General features: G+C 37.8%; 1 protein-coding gene across 5 annotated transcripts in view; it reads right to left on the reverse strand.

Annotated features, from left to right (window-relative positions):
- Positions 1-21,066, reverse strand: part of CACNA2D1 (calcium voltage-gated channel auxiliary subunit alpha2delta 1) — a 430,557-nt gene that overhangs the window by 22,112 nt on the left and 387,379 nt on the right. For 3 of the 5 annotated variants that reach the window (XM_063323544.1, XM_063323542.1, XM_063323540.1), the window contains 14 exons: positions 17,334-17,395; positions 15,027-15,103; positions 14,448-14,477; positions 13,037-13,097; positions 10,404-10,501; positions 7,270-7,354; positions 6,994-7,056; positions 5,902-6,005; positions 4,516-4,602; positions 4,089-4,156; positions 2,817-2,855; positions 1,496-1,567; positions 794-946; positions 651-703 (listed from right to left, as the gene is read on the reverse strand). In XM_063323544.1, the coding sequence (XP_063179614.1) occupies positions 651-703; positions 794-946; positions 1,496-1,567; positions 2,817-2,855; positions 4,089-4,156; positions 4,516-4,602; positions 5,902-6,005; positions 6,994-7,056; positions 7,270-7,354; positions 10,404-10,501; positions 13,037-13,097; positions 14,448-14,477; positions 15,027-15,103; positions 17,334-17,395 (1,052 nt within the window). Of the gene's footprint in view, positions 1-650; positions 704-793; positions 947-1,495; positions 1,568-2,816; positions 2,856-4,088; positions 4,157-4,515; positions 4,603-5,901; positions 6,006-6,993; positions 7,057-7,269; positions 7,355-10,403; positions 10,502-13,036; positions 13,098-13,788; positions 13,804-14,447; positions 14,478-15,026; positions 15,104-17,333; positions 17,396-21,066 lie in introns of all 5 variants that reach the window. The other 2 variants (XM_063323541.1, XM_063323543.1) reach the window with 2 other exon arrangements.

A 21,066-nucleotide genomic window follows, 5' to 3' on the forward strand; every position in this document is an offset into this window, starting at 1 on the left:
ATAACGCAACTTTTCCCTTTCAGCTAGAAAATGCTAGGACACATGACTATAGAATTATCCAAAATGCTTTATATGTATTTGCTTCCTTTAAATAGTTCAGTAGTGCTTTTCACATTCCATTTCAAAGAACCAACTAATAATTATGATGAGAACCTGTAACTGAACTGTGCCATTGGATAATGTATTGGATATCCTGCAGCCTGAAGCCAGATTTCTTTACATTTTGCAATAGAGAAGCTTCATGTGTTCTTGTAAGATGATTCACTGAAAAGCAAACACTGATTTTCTCAAGGCTTCTTGCTAGAAAAAGGGAAAAAGGATATTCTGAAAGAGGGAATCAAGTGATCAATAATTCTAAACATAATAACTTCATCTGAACCTTCGCACCTGCCGGTCAGACTTAGACCATTAATCCCAACTCTGCTTCCTGAAGCTGATTTTGTAGTCAGAACACGCAATCACAAAACCTGGCAAGAGCAGTTTTGAATTCAACTGTTGACAGAACACTGAATTTCCTAAGGAGTTTGGAGACATAGCTAAGAATTTACACCATAAGAAACTGCAGAAACAAAGGGTTCAGACTAATACAGTCTCAACCTACTGATTAACTCTGGTTTGGACATACAGATTTCTGACGCACTTGCACTTACCAGGCAGCTGCCGAAGCCCACCATCCTAGATGCAAAATATCTGTTATCGTAGGCTGGGAGAAAAGGAAGAGACATTATGTTACTTGCATAAACACTTGCACACTTTTAAGGGAATGCCAGTCACCTCACAAGGGGCTACTGACCACATAAGCAGAACGAAGTCCAGCTCCTTGCTTTGGCTCTTCTTCAGGATCGCAGACCGATTGATAGTCGTACGACTTGTTAAAGGCATACAGGGACATGTTAATCAGGTTTCGCATCAAGCCAGGATCAATTTCACCAAAGAATCTTCCAATCTGATTAGGGAAAATATATGGAGATAAGTTAAAGTATTTTCAAGTATTTTTATCACTAAAAAGTGAACAGTTCTGATTTCAACCCCCTACTATTTTTCCCCCTACACAACTCATCCGCTTGTGCTGCTTACGTATTTATTTCTTTGTTTGACTATTTCTCTCCCAAAAACTTAGTTGGAGAACTCCAGTTAGACAGTAATTGTTAAATGCATTGTCAATGAGACCACCTTGCTTGGGGAAGAACAAGAAGAATATGGGAAAGAAGGTGTGTGTATGCCATACTACCTGCCCTCACCATCATAAGTCCATGGGCACCCTGCCAGCCTAAGGGCAGAGCAGAAAGAATGCAACTTGGTAGAAGTACGGCATCTTGAACCATAAATAAGGTTGTGCAAAAGACTAACAAAATAACTGGAATTTCTGATACAACAAATTTTTTTGTGATTTGGAAATGTTATTCTTAGAGTAAGCTAAGAGTGGAAAGCTATTTTTTTCTCTTAAAACATCTTCCTATTTTATTTCATGTTCTGTCCTTAAAAATATACATACCTGTTGTGTATACTCATCCCGATTTGACATCAAAAGAAATCCACCATCGTCAAGGATAACACAGTCCACATGCTATTATAAGAAAGTAAAATATGCTTTGCAGAAAGGATTTGTCAAGAGAACACTCTGTAAGAAACTATTTTTTATTCAACACTTAAAAAGTATCTTCAAATCTATGTGGCTCAGGCTAAATCACAACCCCATAGCCAAGGGCCAATATTAAGCTATAATAAGCAGCATTATCAGTATTATAAAAGTTTGTTCAGATCAAAGGCTTATTTGTGGCTTAATTTCATAAAAGTTGTTTTGTAAATTCTTATTTGCTCAATACTTTGCTAGTTCTGAGTGCTATATCCTTATTAAGTCTGATTATAATTGAATCTCAACTCATAATAAGGGACTATAACTTCTCATGTGCTTCAGCCATGCTTAAAGTCCTTTTCCATTTGCAGCTTTTAATGGTAAAAGTCTTAAGGGCAGACTGTCAGCTCACTAGTCGTGCTTATTCTCACTTGCCAAGGACTGTAGCGGGTTTCTTCCAGATGTCAGGTGCAGGACTGGGAAGCCCACTGGTTCCCTGCGCTTTGCACTTTGTAAAAGATCCTTGCAGTCCGAGACTGGAGAGAGAGCAGCGAGGCCAAATAGAGACCCTCCCAGCGTACCCTTTTTGCTGTAACTCCTGCATTTAAGGATCTCCACCCTCCACGAAAGAATTCACGGAAGACCTGAGCGGAGGAAGCTTTTAAGCACATGGCAGAATCTGATACTGTGCTTGCCCCTGAAGCTGGGCTCTCCTGAGTGCACAGGATTCCCAGATCCTGAATGGGCTGGGAACAGAGGAGAGGAGGATGGCTAATGACTGCACATCCCGTATTCTGGTGCTTTTCGCTTTGCATTTATCCTTCTCTAAGGTCTTTTTCTTCTAGTGTTCTTTTTCTCAGGGTTTTCTTTTTTCTTTTTTTTTTTTTAATTCTCCCCTTTTCTTAGGATTCACCTCTTGCTCTGAAAGTTACTTTTATGTCTTTCTCACATTTTTCTTCGCATAATTTTCTATTGCTCTTACTCTATTTTTTTCCCTTCCCTCGTTCTCATAACCTCATTGCAATGATTCTTGCAAGTACTTCACCTGACTTTTGTATCTTCTTTCACCCCCTCCCCTCCTAATCTTCATCTCTTTCTCAAGACACAAATGACTAAGTCCCGTTTTCTGTAAAATTAACCCTCAAACAATAATGATAGAATAGTTGCCTTAGATAAATCTAGAGAGAATAAGTGAATTTTCATAATCTGCTAGATATTCATAAAGTGAACATATTCTTACCATACTGTTTCTCTCACAGCCACAGATTTCACTGTTGCACTAAAAAACAGAAGCACAGTAATCTTCACAAAAATATGTCAAAGGAAACTATATTTCACAGTGATATTAATCAATCAAGACAAGAACAAGTGATTTGAATTTCAATATCTGTATATTAATCAAAATTAATTTTGAGTGTGTGTCATTTATCAGAAATATCTCTGAACAACCCGTAGTCAGTAATTATCGACAGCACAAGCTCTACTGTCTTTCACAAACTCTTTGATACATCTCCCTTTTTAAGAATGCTCAATATATTAGAGAGAAATAGTCTGGGGGACTTGCCAGGATGTCAGAGTTGTGGGTATAAAGTAAAGGAGAAAAAACACGTGCATTTCCATGTGCTTGGGATACGGAAAGAAAATCCAGAAAACATGCTGCCAAGTACCTTTTTTGACCATGAAAAGCTTCACCAGTCTCAAAGCTTGGGAATCCCGTGTGATGAAGGAAGCCCACCATCTCCAGTTAGGTTTTATGGCTTTGATTAACAACAGGTTTTTCTCTTTTTCTTGCAATATGTATATACATACGGACATAACTGTCTCCTACTACTGGACAATGCTGCAGTCACTCATCTCAAATGAATTCTGAGATATTCCTCTTCCTTACTTTTTTTTCAGTTATGTATTTTTGTCAACGTGCAACAATGTGCAACATTGCCGCATCCAATTGTTCCATAATTATCTTCATTTTGTACCTCTGCTGTACTATTAATGTATTATTAATTCCTCAGTTTTTCCTTTGATTTGGCCTCTCCTCCTTCCTATTTACACCTAAGCATTAGAAGTGAGGAATGAAAGGGTCATTAAGTTCTGCTGAAATGCCGTGACGTTGGTTGCCATATAAACCCTTACTGTTCACTGCTTATGCATGCTCCATAGTAAATAAAAATAGATTGACTTTTTTCTGTTTTTTGTTGGGCTTTTTTTAAACCAATTATTCTGCAGATTTTATTCACTGCTACAGCAGAATCTTAGTAGGGAGCCTACTGGCTGGAATAGGTCATTTTTCTGTGTCTTCATCCATGTTCTATAATTATGAAAGCAAGACACGTACAAAATACAGCCTGTTTCGACATAGATTTATTTTGTGCATTTGGATGATTTAAATACCACAACTACTTGGCAACTACGCATCAGTGTGACTCTGGCACAAAGAGCTGTTAGACCTATTTGCATCTGAAGCTTTGAGAAATGCAAATAAAGTTCAAAAAAGACTTGGTCAATTGCTTACCAGGCTCTTGATTGTGGTTTTTGTGAAATTTTCCATCCAGCTGGTTGCATCAATTTTTATTCCAACAACTAACAAGAAATACATGAAAGTCTTTTTTAGTAAAACGAAAAAAAAATAAGGTAACTGTAGAATCCTAAAAAAAGGGGGGGAAACTATAATAACATCTAAATTATTAAACTGGAAAAGGATAAAATATGAGTTTTGCTCAGTTTTCTGACCACCAACATCCTTCATGAGACTAATAAATTAAACACTCTTACTCAAACCCAGCCAGATCTTTGGCTTGATTTCCACCAGCAAGATTAAAAGAGTCCCAGAGAAAAGATTGTTATATAAAGTGAAGTTTCTTTGAAATCTCAATTAAATTTCTAATTCACTGTGGAGCAACAACCAAATAATGAATGTATTCGGCACCACTCTATCTTACCTGCTGGTTTCAGAAGCTTCCCATTTATTGTTATTTCCACAGCCTTGCTTACCATGATACCTGTTTCATAGCTATTGGCACCACTTTCTGAGAGTATAGAAGGGGAAAAAAAAAATGGTTAGGGTGATATGAGTGCCTCTTCCTCTGAAACTGAAATTCATGATTATCGAAATACCCAGAATTATTAAAAAAGAAAACCTTATTCAAAAGCACCGCCCTATTTTCACTATGCGTTTATCACCTGTAAGAGCTCAGATCACCAACATCTGGATGACTAAGAGAAATATTTTTATTTACTTTTCTTCATTCACTTTTTGTACACAGTTTCACTGCCTCATAAAGTTTCTGTAGGCTTTTTTTTTTTTTTTCTTTTTTTTTCTTTTTTCCTGCAAGCAGAGCCAGGAATACTTTTACACATGTGAGCAGCTCTGTTAAAACCAGGATCGGAGCCAAAGAGATTTTATCCTGCTGTCGTCTGTGTATTTTTCAATGCAGAGTATACTGACACCGCTCACTACCCAGCAATTACTCCTCTGATGGACTTCAGCCTGTTTTCAACACTGCTTCGTATGAAAAAGCAAGTTAGAAGTACATTCCCTGGAGGTTTTTGAGGAATAACAAAGGCTTCGGGGAATTCACTTAATTACCTTGTTACTATTTTATTGAGAAAAGATGCAATAAATAAGTATGAAATAACAGCAATAAAAGATCCCATATGTTTAAGAGAGGAGTATATCATTTGTGGTAGCATCTCATTTTTAGCTGAGCTTGGCAAGGTTAATGCTCTTCACATCAGTAACGAGCGCTTACTGTTGTGCATATATAGGTCTTAAATATCACGGTATTCCAGACAAACTGGTTTTGGTGAATAAGCGCAACTGGAAATAGAATTCAAAAGCAAAGTTTACATGAAGCAGCACTGCAGTGGGCAGAGTTGGGGACTGTTGCCTGTTATACCTGCTCCCCCAAGTTAGGCTTGGTGTTGAGGATGTACACAGAACTCAGCTCAAATAAGGCTTTCTTAGGTAGTGTTACTGTCCCCAGTGCGATTTTCTTTCGCTTCCTTTTAAAATACTTCTGCCAAAGCATCTCTGTCAAACACTGTTTCAGTATAATAAATGAACACCAGTACTCTGCATATTTTCAGCTTTGTTAATTCTGCGCATGCAGGGCCACCAGAGTAGATGACAAATTATGATTTCCCTTGTGTAGTGCCCTCCTAGCTACCTTTTCCTTAATAATGGGTGACATCCCAAGATTTTTTTTTTCTTATGGAGTGTTCCACTTGCATGCTTTATCAGTGACCTCAACTGGTATAGGAAACTTCCATAAGTACACTTATATTGGACTCGTTAGCTCTGGCATTTCAAAACAGTGATGACTTACTGTTGTAGTACGGAGCTGTGAAAATATAGTTGTCATTATCTAAACTCCGTTTATAGAAGCTGACTTCATAAGTTTCAGCATTTTCCAACCAATCTTCTCCTGCCCTAATCACACAGAAATAGTGATCAAAAAAAAAGATAGTTAGTACCTCATTAAAGCTGAGCTACGGGGGACGGAGGTGATGTTTCACAATTGGAAATTATGTGAGATTCATTCATATAGTCCTCAGACTTTGTCATCTCTCACTGGTTAACTGCCAGGTGTAATTATTTTTATTTTTTTTATTTTAAGTGGAAAAAATAAAGGAAAACAGTATTCTTGGAACAAGATGGATCTTGTCTCAATGTTTTTAGATATATTGAGACAAATAGAACTGCAACACTACTTACAACAAAATATAAACAAACTTTTATAGCACATGCTGTCTCTTGAGTAATCACCCCAAAAGATTTTATATCATTAATAACACCAAAACAGAAAATATACTGATTTTGGGACTAAAATTCACTGTTATTTTCCCATTTGGGTGAAACACAGAATAACCTAAGAAAATCAATAAATTTGCCATTTACCGGTATATCTGTACTGGTGCCCTCAATGTTCCCAGTCACTGATGGGGGTGTCTAGCTTATTATACTACCACTTTCACATTCCCTTTTTGCCCTCTGGTAACGATACATTTTTCTCTCCTGAAGTCCCTGGACCATTTGGTCTGCTCTTATTAGTCTAAAAAAAATATATAAATTACCTACTGCTTTACAGTATTTGCAGCCTGCCAAACGACTGAGTGCTTAGGAGTAATTAGGGATTAGCAGGGCCCCACTACTACCACAAGGGCACTGCGGTTACTGCTACTCTACACTGATTAGAAATTTGGATTACAAGGACTGGCTATGGAAATAATGTTACAGATCAGTTTCAAGCAGCGACACAGGTAAAATCAAAGAAAATCAAGACACTCCATTCATTTCATAGTTATCAGCAGAGATTAGACTGTAGAAGTTGTTTTTCATTCAATAAATCCATTATCTAACATTCCACCCTTTCAGGTTTCAGAATTCTCATATTATACTATTTTATAATAATTGTTACCTTTTTGGGAACACTCTAGTGATTCCACCATCTGTAACAACAAATTGTGCAACAACTCCATCACTGTAAGAAAAATAAGACTTAAAATGAAAACTGACTGGAATTCTCACAAGTTCCTATGTCAAGGGTTGACATTTAAGTGCGTAACTGTGAATTAAATATCTGCCCTGTGTAAACATTAACTGTATGTCTGTATGTACACACACATGCATTTTATTTTGTTGTAAAACCTTGAAGTGCACCAAAAAAATCACCATCAATAAAAAGAATACTTACAGAGACAGTTTACTCCAATAATTTTGGGCAAGTTCATTTGTAAATCCTGCATCCAGCAAAACTCTAATGACCATATCAGTATTACCTATCAAAAGAGTTAAGACACTCATCTGAAACCATACGACATGGAGTTTCATTAAACGGCTAAATGAAATTCTGAGTTGTCAAGATGCTACAGCCACAAAAAATAGGCCATTTCTATTAGACATACTGTCTAACTTCAAATTAAGTCAAGTACTTACTGTTAAATAGATGGCTCTCACACTGTTGACTTCACTTAACCTTTTCCTTCATTGTATCCTAAAAAACTATCTTTGTGGCATAGGAATAAGCAAGGGGATAAGGGTACATGTCCCAGCTTTGCAAAGCCCCTATGCCGAATTTGGAAATTAACCTATTTTTAAAGCATGTTTTCATTCAAGCATTTTTTATCTCACGTGATGCAATGAGGCAACACTTAGTTCTTAGTTAGACTTACTCTTACATGCACAAAAATGGAGATAAATCAACTACAACATAAATATATTTAAATCAGTTAGGTCCTAGCCTCCTAAAAGAACCCTATTTGCCACCTGGAAATGGGTACCGGGAACGGGCACAGGGAAATCAACTAATTTTTAACTAGTGGCTTAGATGGATAGGTAATTTCTAAATATCTCTGAAAAGATGGTTTGAAGTTAGGGCTTCTCAAGCATCTTTTTCAGTACCGCTTTGCAAGAGAAAGTTCTAGGAATGGTCAACAGAAGCAAGCACACGCTTTAATACAGACTTTACCGCTACGGAAAATAAAACAGGGCTAAATTGGAGCTGAATAATGTAAAGTGAAAATCTGACTCTTGGTCTGAACCTTGCTGGGGAGCCTGAAAACTCCTTCTGGGGGAAAATAAAAATGAAATCCACCAGCTTTTCTTCAGTCTTGCTCCATAGAGAGCTGTGACAGGCTCTGCGCTCACCCTAAGCCTCAGATCCCAGAAAACCGATATTCACCTTTTTTTAAAAAAAATGCCCTAATTCAATCTGTTTTCACAAAACAGATCAATAGGGGCATGTATTTGGGTACTGAAAAGCTCCATAAACTTCAGCAAAGTGGCTTTTTTATAAAATCCACTGAAGTCTGAATGTGTGAGCATGCCACGCAAAGAGCCAGCAGCTGTGACTCACCAGCAGGAAGCACTGTCTCATATCATCTTAATTACATTAATTCAATTCTCATTAGATATATTTACATGGCTTAGCTAGATAAACATCTTAAACTACATCGAATGCCACAGACTCACCTTCCCTATTTGCATGCACCCTGTCATGGTATAGTATCTAACATAAGTTAGGGAACTGTTTTACAAATATTTCTTCATCTGGAAGAAATGACAAAAGCTCACAGGATGAAATTTGGATGGCCTTACTGCATCCGCATTGTCCTAGAAATTAAATGGAAGTTCTACCTGAATATAAATATCAAAATATGTCTCTTAGATTTATGTTTATCTCAGCTAATATAGGCTCCTAATATTTTACCGGATGCAGTTTTTGTTCAGGACCCCTCGTACTGCCCGCATCTTCACAAAGTGGGACTTGCCTACTTACATAAAGCAGATGTCAAAGGCCAGTAGGGTCTTACTGCCCAGTACGTAACTGCTCTTACTGTCCCCTTACTGATGCCAGAGGTAGTTGTCTGGCTGCCTGGCCAACTTCTAACAGGTTAAAGATGAATGAGGCGAGTCAAAATATAACTGGCACTAAACTTAGAGTATACAGAGTAATTTAATTTGGGCATTTTACTAGCAATTCCATTTGAACAATATTTTGTAGCTGAGACAATTTCCATAGCCAGTGTTTTCTTTAGTCAACACTGTTTACTTATTCGGGAGACTATTTTTAAAGTAACTTAATTATTAGAAGAAAGAAGGAAAAAAGTGAATTTTGTTGTGGATTCCAAAATGAAATATAACAAGAATTTGATAACACTTTGGCATAATTGCTTACTAAGCCCTAGTGTATATTGCAATATCACTAAATGTGTCCTCAATATTTGCTTATAGAACTAGTGAATATTAAACTAGAATTTTCATTTATTAACCCGTTTAATCATTTGAGGTGAATGCTTTCATTTCCAAGATTGAGTAAAGGGACTCAAGTAAAATTTCAGTCAGTCAGCAACGTGTCAATGAATAGGATCACTTTATTAAAAACAACACCACCTACACGTGTACGCAAAAATAGTCTTTTGTGAGAAGATCTCCTATCTAAGTGCACATTCCTTCAGTTACATGGGCTACCAGAGAGATTGTTATTTAATTGATCGGCGATCCCTGACAGCAACATGTTAAAAAGGCTCAGGGAATGCAAGACACACACACACACAAAGTTTATTCCAACTGTTTATAAATTATTAACGATGCTAAACAGACTTGTATGCATAAACAAACAAATCCAAATGTTGAATCTTTCATGAGAACAAGAGTTTAATGCATTACTTATGGTTCGTTCAAAAGCGTAACTCTTTATTTATTCTAAATGGAGTTTAAGGCACAACGTAAATATGTGAGAACCTTCCCAAAGCGCTGTGCTCACCACCGTGGCAGTTACATCAGCCTGTCTTAAACAACTCAAGCTCAAGCAAGATCTCTTTAACAATTTTGTGAAACAGCAATAGAACTTCCTTATCTTTTAGTCTGGTTATTGGTTATTTTAGTTCTTGGCTCCTTTTGTTTACTTATTTTGATTATACAAGCTGACGAGAAAGCAAACCAAGGATTTCATTACAAGATTTTGAAGTCTATTTGAGACTTACTTTGGCTGATATGCTCAAATTCAAAATATTTGGAGTTTATTAAAATGAACTGGTAGTAATTTGCTGCTAGAACAGAATGCTGAGAGGAATTGTGGAAAACACTGGATGCATAATGGCCTGCAAACTTTCTTAAAAAAAAACAGAAAACTGCAAACTAATTTTACAATCTCTACCTTGGGTATAAAATCCCATCAGTATATGTATTCCTACTAAAAAATAGAAGTGAAGACAAAAACTAAAATGCCCAGTGATTTGGGCATGAAAACTGTCATCTTGACTAATTCTCATTTATGAGTAAGTATTTCCTAAAGAAAAATTTCAGCAAATTGAGAAGAATACTTACATGATGAACTGCTTGGAGTATTTCTGTCAATAAATTCATTGAAATTTAACAGAAATTCAGTGTTGTTATCTGATTTTTTTACATCGTTACAGTATTCTCTGAAAAACAACAAAACATCAGTCTTCTCAGTTTTGTTTCCTTTGCTCCTAAAGCAGACAAATACAGCTCAGCAATTTTTAAGTCCAAGCAAAATTGTGCAACTACAATGAGGTGGCTGGCATTAGTACGGCAATGGACTACCACAGCCAATAGTGGATGTTGACCATACTGAATGTTTTAGGCATCTACAGGAAATAAATTGTTCCAGTGCCTGCCTAAATCTGAATTATAAGAAGACCCCATGTATGACATAGGGCACAGGTTCCCAGAAAAAACGCTCAAGATGAGTGTAGGCCATGAAATTAGGAGATCATAAAGTCTATAAACTAAACAAGAAAATGCCCAGTGAATTTAGTCTGCTCCTGGGTTAAACCATGCTGGAGGTACGTGGAACTCCTCTTTACAAAATAGTCACTGAGAAGTCTTAAAGACAATTTTAATAGGGTATACAGCACATAAGCATATAAACACCCTTTGTTTTGACATATCCGAAACAGATAAACAGTAGACTACTGTCCTGTACATAATGTAATAAAATAAAGCAATATATCATTGGGCAATTCACTGAATACAAGCAAGCCCCATAAAAGTCACTGGGCATTTTGAAGGCAGATATTAGACGGTGGGTGGCATTAAGCAACTTAAATTAAAATGTAGAGAGTATTCAGCACTAAAGCAGGGAGCTCTCACTTTAAATAAGCTTTTTATATTAAATTAATTTCATGAACAAAAGAAGTCTGTTCCAGTATTTCATGTGAATGAGATACCTTATTGCCCTTTACTTGCTTTACCATGATCCTGAAAGGCCGAATTTGCCTTACTATCACGGAATCACGGAATCACGGAATCTTCAGAGTTGGAAGGGACCTCTAGAGATCATCTAGTCCAACTCCCCTGCTAAAGCGGGATTGCCTAAAGCACATCCCTCAGGGCTGCATCCAGGTGGGTCTTGAAAATCTCCAGAGAAGGGGACTCCACAACCTCCCTGGGCAGCCTGTTCCAGTGCTCTGTCACCCTCACTGTAAAGAAGTTTTTCTGTGTATTTTTCTATGTTCTAGCTTGTGCCCATTGCCCCTTGTCCTGTCGCTGGGAACCATTGAAAAGAGCCTGGCTCCGTCCTCCTTAAACCCACCCTTTAGATACTTGTAAACATTAATCAGGTACCCCCTCAACCTTCTCTTCTCCAGGCTAAAGAGTCCCAGCTCTTTCAGCCTTTCCTCATAAGGGAGGTGCTCCGGTCCCATAATCATCTTGGTTGCCCTTCGCTGGACTTGCTCCAGTAGTTCCCTGTCCCTCTTGAACTGGGGAGCCCAAAACTGGACACAGTACTCCAGTTGTGGCCTCACCAGTGCAGAGTAGAGGGGGAGAATGACCTCCCTCGACCTACTGGCCACAGTCTTCCCTATGCAGCCCAGGATGCCATTGGCCTTCTTGGCGACAAGGGCTCACTGCTGGCTCATGGATAATTTGCTGTCTACCAGGACCCCCAGGTCCTTCTCCTCAGAGCTGCTTCCCAGCATGTCCGCCCCTAACATATACTGGTGTTTGGCATTCTTCCTTCCCAGGTGCAGGACCCTACACTTGCTTTTGTTGTACTATACCAACATTCAGATTTAAACAGAGCTCCATATCAAGCAGGCTTTGTTCATGTAGATCAGCCTAACAACTAGGGACATGCTGCAAACTGCTAAATGAAACAATTGATTATCAGTAACTTCAGTCCTTCAGAAAAAAAAAATAAAATTAAACAGTTAAGCTGGGAATACGTTTGAAGAAAGACAACTATGTTTTACACACGAATCTAATATAGAAGCTACCTAAACCAGTCTAAATTTAAAAGGATACAGAAATTTCTATGATGAATAAGAAATGGAGTAATTCTTAACTGAACTTGATGGTACAGCATTTCCTTTATTTATCATGACTGTCTTTTAAAGGAAATTAATTTTTAAGAACTATTTATCATACCGTTTCCCTTGCAAACACATATTTACAAGGTGTAAACAAGGACTACATCATTTCACATGAAAAAACAGGGAACTACTGAACTTACTCGATCAATTTTGAATCATTTCTTTGTTCCATGAATCAAAAATTAATTCATCCTTAAGTGATAGAGAGCTTTGAAACACTTTATCTTGGAGTTGGAAAACATCTCAAGATAAGTATTATGGTACCTATTTTTCAAATAAGAAGATAAAGTACAAAGCTGTAAAATCTTAAAAGTCACAGCTGCAAGAAATGAGCAGATATGTGTCAGATTTCCATTAAAAACATCAATAAATGATGACATGTCAGATTTTACAGCTCCTTGATTAATGTAAAAAGGAGTCAGGGCCTGAAGATGCTATTTACTCTTGAGCAAGAAGAAAAGATTGATCTCGTAGAACATGAAAATAATAGCTGTTCTTTTACTTAATATTTTTTACCAAAATTAACTTTATTGGTCAAGTCTGTATTTCGTACATGTCATTAATCTGATCAAATGCCTATTTACTGCTGAAGTAATACTTATTACTGGGAAATTAACCAACCTTGGTGCTATAAACGTATAGCCAGCTTCATCAAAATGATCAAGCTTCAGTGTTTCTGTATCTACAAAGATGAAGAGTAAACACCAAGTAAGTAAACTGGGCTTTTTGCCATCATTTTTCTCAAAATATTTGACTAGCTTCTGCATGCATCCATGAATTTAGAAATAAATGTTCTTTTTGAGCCACTTTCCTGGTAACATACCTTATACTTCTTAGTATTTCACAGTATTGGAAGAAACTACTTGATTATTATATGAAATATACACCTGGCAACAGTAATGTATCTAACAACTTAATTAGAGAAGGCATTTCATTATCACAACACCATGAAAACATATATGATGTTTTCATTAGAATTACAATCCAATACAAAGAAATATTTGGGACACTGTGTTGTCAGAACATGAAGGAAAATGCTTCTAGTATTTTCTGCAATAAAGTTTAAAAACCATCCACATAAGCATCACTTTAAATGCTACTGAAAATAATGGCTTTAAAAGCTGGTGTCACTGAACACTGGTAGGACCAGACAAAGAAGGATTAGAGATTAGCAACATATTGAAATGTGCATGAATGCAGAAAAACACTTCACTTTTTTTTTTCCCCTTTCTATTGCTATGGTACCCAATGATCATGGGAAAAAAACCTGAGATGAAGAATACAGAGGAGAATATCCAGTAGGAATAGAAATATAAGTAAAAAATATCATCTGCAGTAAACAGAAGGAAATTGAGCAACAAGAATATACTTGCCCTTTTTGATTGCCACTATCCATCAGAAAGAGAAAGCAGGGAAACAGAAAAAAACAGGGTAAAGCAAAAGGGGTCACAAACCAATATTTTATTCAAACAGCCCCTTGAATAAAAATATTGTGCGTAGATAGATCAAAGGTTCAATTTACATACAGCTGTAGTCTGGAAAAAACACAAACATCTTTGAAGACTGAAGAATATGTCCCTCTATTATTTCTCAAGTACCTTCTATATACTGTGGCTATTTCAAGGGTCTGTTTTGCAGATTATAGTGATATAAATGCAAAACCAGATGATCTAATCCACCAAGAGAACCACATTCACTCACTAAAACTTTAATTTTGAACCATTTGCTCTTTGACAAAGTTATGAAACAAATCACTGATTATTAAAAACTCGCCGTATTCTACTTCATATGCAGGAGGTGATGGTAGACGAGAGGGATTTAGCAATAATCAAGTTTTCTTTAAACTAACAATATCTATGCCTGACAGGGAGATTCATAGTGCTTTTCTAACTTTCTATTTAACTGCATATTTGTTCAAGTTCATTGCAACACTCGGATACCAAGTTAAAAGGATGTGATGGGTTCTATTTTGTCTACTGTCTATATTGCAGTTAAACTACACGTAATAAATACAAAGCTTTTGAATACTCACAAGTATCATTTCCAATTCTCTCTCCAGAATCTGTAAATGGCTTGAAATTAGTCTAATCCAAAAATACATTACAAACATCCACTACAACTATGTGTAAAGTGCAAAACAAAAACCTAGCCGTGGGCCAAGCCAAACAGCGCTTTCACATTCATCTATTTCTACAGCCAGCAGAGGCAATTTGCTAAATGTGATACTGTAACTACTGTAAAAATAACAAAAAAGTGTTTTACTACTGCAGTCTATATCACGACATCTACTTAGTAGAATGAAAAAAAAATTATTATCCAGACCCTTAAAATGACAGCAACAGAGGATACACAAGGCAATGATTCCACAGGTACAGAGCAAGTGGGAGGGGATCGTCAGAGGAACGGGGGCACCTGCACATATTCTATCTTTATAGAATATTTTGTTACCTCGGGTGTTACAATGGGGTTAGAATCATTGCTGCAGGTTTTGGGTACGGCATGATAACATCAGTGAATTCCACAAAATTTATGAATTTTAAACATTGCTTTGTTAAGTGAATCTGAGACTTAGCAATGCTAGACAAAATCAGGGAACCTTCACAGTACTTACACCTGGCTTGAGTTATTGGTTCTTCTATTTTGGCTTTAATATAATAAAAGCTGTATGATGGTAACACCAGTGCCAAACTGCAACAGAAAGGAGACAAGGAAAGCAATTATCTTATTTGCAGCAGTTTTCCAGTTTCAACTCCTACGTGTTTTGAAAACAATTAACAATTTTGTAAGTTGGATCATCATGAGACAAGATCGTCATATAGTGACATACCAGCCTCACGCTTTGTAATGGACACAAGTAGGTTCAGGCCGGTCTTAGAGTTCCCTGTGTTCATTTTCACTCTTATTTATGCATTTAATCATAAATGCACTTTTTAATGGATAAGCAAAGTCTTTCCAAATAATTGCAAATAATAAAATCCATGATGTCTTGTATCTTCCTCTAACACATTTAGCATGCCGATGTAACCCCTGTTAAAGTGATCATTGACGGTAAAAAACAGCGTGTAGGACTGCACGGATTAATAAAACAGCTATCAGTATACATTAGGAAATGTATCTGGCAATACTTGAATTTGCATTACATTCAAGATGCAAAATATTTTCTTGAATCATGCAGTTACCACTAAAAACCTTTGCACATCCTTGTGAAATAACATTTTAAAATTTGCAAAGCATTTGCAATATATTTTCGTTTAGATTATACTTATTTTGGTTCAAAAAATATAGGGCTTTTTTCTACCTTGAAATTCAATACACATGTAGAAGAGTTCTGCTCTAAAAAGGTATGTAAAGGACAGGAGGTACGAGTAATCATTAAATAGGTAGCATCATCTCCCACATCGCATCCTTAATATTTGCACTCGGATTTCACGACTGTAAAACTGCAATGGTTTCTAATGGATAGCCATAGAAATTAACATTAAAAAAGTTGTACAATTGAGTCATAAATGAGATGACCTTTAATGATACATTTGCCATTTAAACAGAACGTAAGTGAGACTGCTGAATATTCAGTGATAGCCTTCTACCAATTCTCCTCCAGGGAAATCAGTAGCAGTTTACCTGTCATTACCAGTTACTGCTAGCAGAAATTGCTAATTAAAATCTATAATTTTATGTTTAATAGGTTTGCTGCAATGTGACTCCATGGATTTATTGCTGTATCTCATGCCAGGAAGCTCAGTAAGAATTAAGAAGTCATATAAATCAAACGTATTTCTTTACCGATTGCTGGTTTCTTTTACTGATTGGCATAGTCTGATAAAAAACTTCCTTTTCTTACAGAGTATACACATAGAGGCAGTGCAACAGAAAAATGGGATGTTGAATAAAAGATAAAGTCCTACTTTTACATTATCTTGTTAAAACTGATTTGTTTGGTTTTGCATACAAATGAACGTTTGCATTCTCGTTGGCTGTACACCTGGGCGGAACATAACAGAAAATGGGAACCAGCTTGGCTGAGGACTACTGTAATTCACCACAATAAAAATAGCATTTTGGTAAGAATTTGACTTAATATTTGTACCATCTAGTTTTGAACTAGGGTAGTTTATCCTTTCTGGGACATCTTAAACCTTAACTTGTTTTGGATAATGTCAAGTTGCTACATTCCTTCTAATGTTTCAGAGCTGTGGGCTTAAATAAGTTTGAAATAATATACGCACCAACGTTGCATTCAAGGGGGGATGTGTTTTTACCCATTATTTCATTTATTCCTGCTGCCATTCACAATACGATTTTTGTATACAAAGCAGTATCAGCACTAATTAGTTAAAACTTGCCAAAAATAGGTACGGATTTCAGAGCTAGTCAGCAGCATAGTTCCTGCCCCTGAGATCTGCCATGAACGTTAGCAAAATCATGGTATAAGCAATGACCGTGACTAAAAAGGATTTGCACAAAATATGTCACATTTTTTATTTAGACCAAAATATAGCATTTTCCTTTTTAATATGCATATTGAAACAAGAACATGGAGACAATGCAAAGATAAAATGAAATAAGAGGAGTAATCTAAGAGAAAGTGTACAATTAAGAAGCAAACTATGGGGCGATACAGAAATTAGGAGGAAAAGTAAGATTCTTAATGTCAGTCATAAACCCCTTTTTTTTCCTGCATAATGAAATACCCTAGTGATAAATCTCAATAGTTGGATGAAATAGTCAGGTTCTGGTCCTTAGACAGAGCAATAATTCTGAGCTGTAAAGGAACCCAGCAAACCCTACAGGCCTGGGGAGAAGAGGATCTGGTCCTGACTTGGCTGGTATAGAATACGTCATGCTAAAAATATTAACCAGAATAAACAAAAAAGACATTTAACTAAACAAAAGAAGTCAGAGAACAGAAATGAGTTACCTGTAATCAGTGCCATTCACAGCAGTCCACGTATATGTTCTGTTTCCTTTATCGATATATCTCTAAAAAGACATATTGGTGAAAAAATGAATTAACTCTGAAGCTTCAACAAGTCTGCCCTTTTCTTGAGGAATACAGTGTAAAATCAAGTAGAAATCTGTTGGAATTCTATTTATTATTTTGCTAAAAGCATGAGTCAAGATGCAATTCCTTTTCTTAAACATTTTCCAAACTTACAGTATGCGAAAGAATCACCTATATCCTTTTTATTGGACATTAAAGAAATTCAAGTTTAAATAAAACTAGACAAACATTATATATCATTTTTCCTTTAAAATGCGTTAGCCAGGCCTATGCAAACTTTTTCTATGTGGTTTAAATATTATAATAGTTGTTATCTCCTTTACAGACCATATTGCAGTTAAACTATGAAAACAAAAAAAAAAATGTTATTATAAAAGTAAGATTTTGTAAGCAACTCTCTAACAACAAAAAGATCCAGTGTGTGTCCTTTGAGATCATAGTACCAGTGGGTAAATGAATTTAAATTTGAGTCTTATCTATAGGCTCAGCCAGGTAGTCCTGATTGTATAGGCACCCCGTGCCAAACTTACATGTGTTTCTAGTCTCATTAGAAGGCTCTTGAATTTGTGAAAAATTTAACATGGAAGTAAATTTTTAAATAACTTAATACATTAGGATAATCTTTACCATTCATTTTCTTTTTGGTATGAAAAAAAGACGTGATAAACATAGTCCCACAGTCCCCCGTAGATTTAATCATCAATGCACCTGGCTGACATTGTTTTACTCAGTTTGCCACTTTGAAGACTACAGCTTTATGGCAGCTGTAACGTATTATTATTTTACAATCAGAGGTTTGTAAGTACGCCAGCAGTGGAGTCTGTGCAGCTGTTGCACTGCAACATTACAAACTTCGGCACAGGTACCACAGGTATTACATCTATGTTCTTTCTTTCCCTGTGGTAAAACAAAAGTGTGAAAATGACCACGGTTATGAAAAAGCAGTTGTCTTTTTTGACATTTACGATTTGAAACATTCTCATTACCTGGCTGCTGCTTTTCAGCACAGCATGACAGTGTAAATATTTTCATAGTCATTTTAGAAAGAAAAAGAAGAAGGAAAAAAAAGAAAAAAAGGGAAAAAAAAGAAGAAAAGGGAAAAAAATGCATTTACCAAAGTCTAATGCCATGGTATATATTATATTTAAGGTGAAAAGATGGCTGAAGAGATTTTTATCCAAGCCTATTTGTATTTAATAATGTGCCTATACTATTACTTCAGCTCAAGAGTAAGCAGACACTTGAACCTAGCACTGGGAGCCCCTCCAAATCAGGCCCAGTGCCATGGGCTGCACCCCATGTACGTTGGCAAGAGAAAAGCAGTGCCCAAGGTGGAAGGGAAGGAAGCGAAGAACCGGGCTCATCTTAAATCCTGTTGCCACCAGTGCTGTGAACTTGCTTGAAAGCAAACTGGCTGAAACCTCCCTTCCAAGATAACCCAGCACATCACACGTCCTCAGACATCTGCTCCCGTTTACCTTTGCCTATTTCATTACCGAGCAGTGTGAGACCATCTCACCCCAAGCTGATCACTGCCAACGAACCTATGCATGCTGTCGCAGTTTTTGTGACCCTTCAGTTTTCACTACTGCCCACCCCGGCTGCCCGAGTGTGGCAATGCTTTTGTTCCTATGGCATCTTCTCTGTTAGTTGGAAAGCCCCTGAGGCCTTGGGAGACTCCAGCGCACCCCACCCACACTTGCTACGAGTCCAGTCTCTATGCTGTAGCATGAGGTCATCTCCCAAGACGCTGCTGGGGCCAGCTGCAATACAAAAGGAGAGCAACGCAAACTTAAACCAAAAAGCAAAACAAAAAGGACATCAATTCTAAGCCTCAAGACTGCAACTGTCAGTTCAGAGCAACTGACCACATCAGCCCTTTTTATAAGAAAATATATGAAGCTATCAATCAAGTCCTAAGTGATGTATGGCTCACGCACGGCCCGTGGTCTGAAGCAGCTTTATTCTGGCTCTAACAGCCTGGAGTTGGGAGGGTGCAATGGCTTGAAGCAGTCACCGTTGCCAGCCATCTCTGGCTGCTCACTTCTCTCAGAGAGGTCCGAGTAGAGGAAGAAATCTTGGGCCATGGCGCAGGGGAAGGTGAGGGAAATTGATGTCATTGGGCACTTGAAGCATCTGGGATCAAAAGGCTTGGGAGATTCTATTCAAATGCAGATTGTGGTCTGGGCCGTGCATAACCAACAGATTCTCACGCACTCAGGGAAGTCAGATCTCCCCCCTGCCTTTCCGATGCTGTAGCTGACTCCAGCATTTGCAAGCGCAAAGGCTTCCCCTCCCTCCCTCTTTGGGCAGACAGCTGCAGGACCAACTGTCTCAGGTCTTTTTTATCACCCAGCCTGAGATCTCTTCAACAACTGTGCTGTGGATGCAATTTCTTGTATAACCCCAATGGTGTTATTGTATTTTTCTGACCTTCTGATCCTCCCTTTTCTAACCGCCTTCACAGAGCCCTTTTCACCCATAGGCCTGGAGAGGCACTCCCTAAACAAAACAACACAAGTCTGAAAATGTCCCAATGAGTCCCGCCCTTTGGGAGCAGCTTATCCCCACCACAGATGCCAGCAGGACTTTGGACTCTCTGACAACGGGTCAGGAATGACCCAGTCTCCCTTCGGAACGGGGGCACAGGCTGGTGGCTTTCTAGACAGGGTGGGGACCTAAAACAGGTGAGGTAGCAGCTGGGGCTTACTCTCCCTGTCCCAGGGAGGTCCTATCCTTTCACCATCCTCTAATTCAGGAAAAGGCACGTTTTTTCATGCAGCAGTATTTCCCTGTAGATTGTAAAGCATCATTGTGAAGCCTTACTCAGGAGGGCTGGGGTGGGGGCTTCATTGTGAGAAAGCACAGAAGAGAGTCCTAGCAGAAGGCAAGGGAACTGCTGGTATGGGTCTCCGCTTTAGAAAAACGTAAGAAGAGGTGAAAGGCAGCACGAAGTCGGACACCAAGAAGGAGCATGGGCAGGTTTAATGACACCATAGGACTCCGCAGGCTCAAGGACCGTAACTTACGGGCACACTTTGCACCTGGACAGTGTAAGTGTATAAAGCTTGAGTTAAGTTGACTTCCCTCATAAAGACTAAGGTAAGAAAGTATGATTCTGCTGCCTATGTGATTACATGATCATCATCATCATCTTTCAGCTAAAATAATCAACAGTTACATTTGTCTGCCCCCCCCCCTGAAGCTGAGGTTCTGTACTCAAGAAGTCTATGAGGTTCTGCACTTTCTGAATAGGGTATCAGAAGGAAAACAGCACCCAACACTGAGTCAAATTCCCTTGACTCTGCAATATAATAAAATACCATGACAACCTTTCTGCAAAAAAGTCACAATCTTGTGACAGTTGAATGAATATACAGATTTTAATCTGCTTCCTCACAGGTGGACACGCATGAAAGTAAAGACACTGATCTCCTCAATGACACCCATAGCTCAGGAATAAAAAAATGCCTCTGATGGATTTGCACAGCTGTGAGGACCTTGAGCAAGGATCCTGTCCTTATTTGCACTCCTTTTAAATCACACTATCAGAAGCAGGATGCATTGTATCCAGCGCAGTATCCAGTGCAGATACTAAGAGGCTGAGGAATGTTCATGAGATGTCCAGCTCTGGAGTCCTCAGTGCAGG

The sequence above is a fragment of the Chroicocephalus ridibundus genome, chromosome 1 (genome assembly GCF_963924245.1).
Source record: "Chroicocephalus ridibundus chromosome 1, bChrRid1.1, whole genome shotgun sequence".
Lineage (NCBI taxonomy): Eukaryota > Metazoa > Chordata > Aves > Charadriiformes > Laridae > Chroicocephalus > Chroicocephalus ridibundus.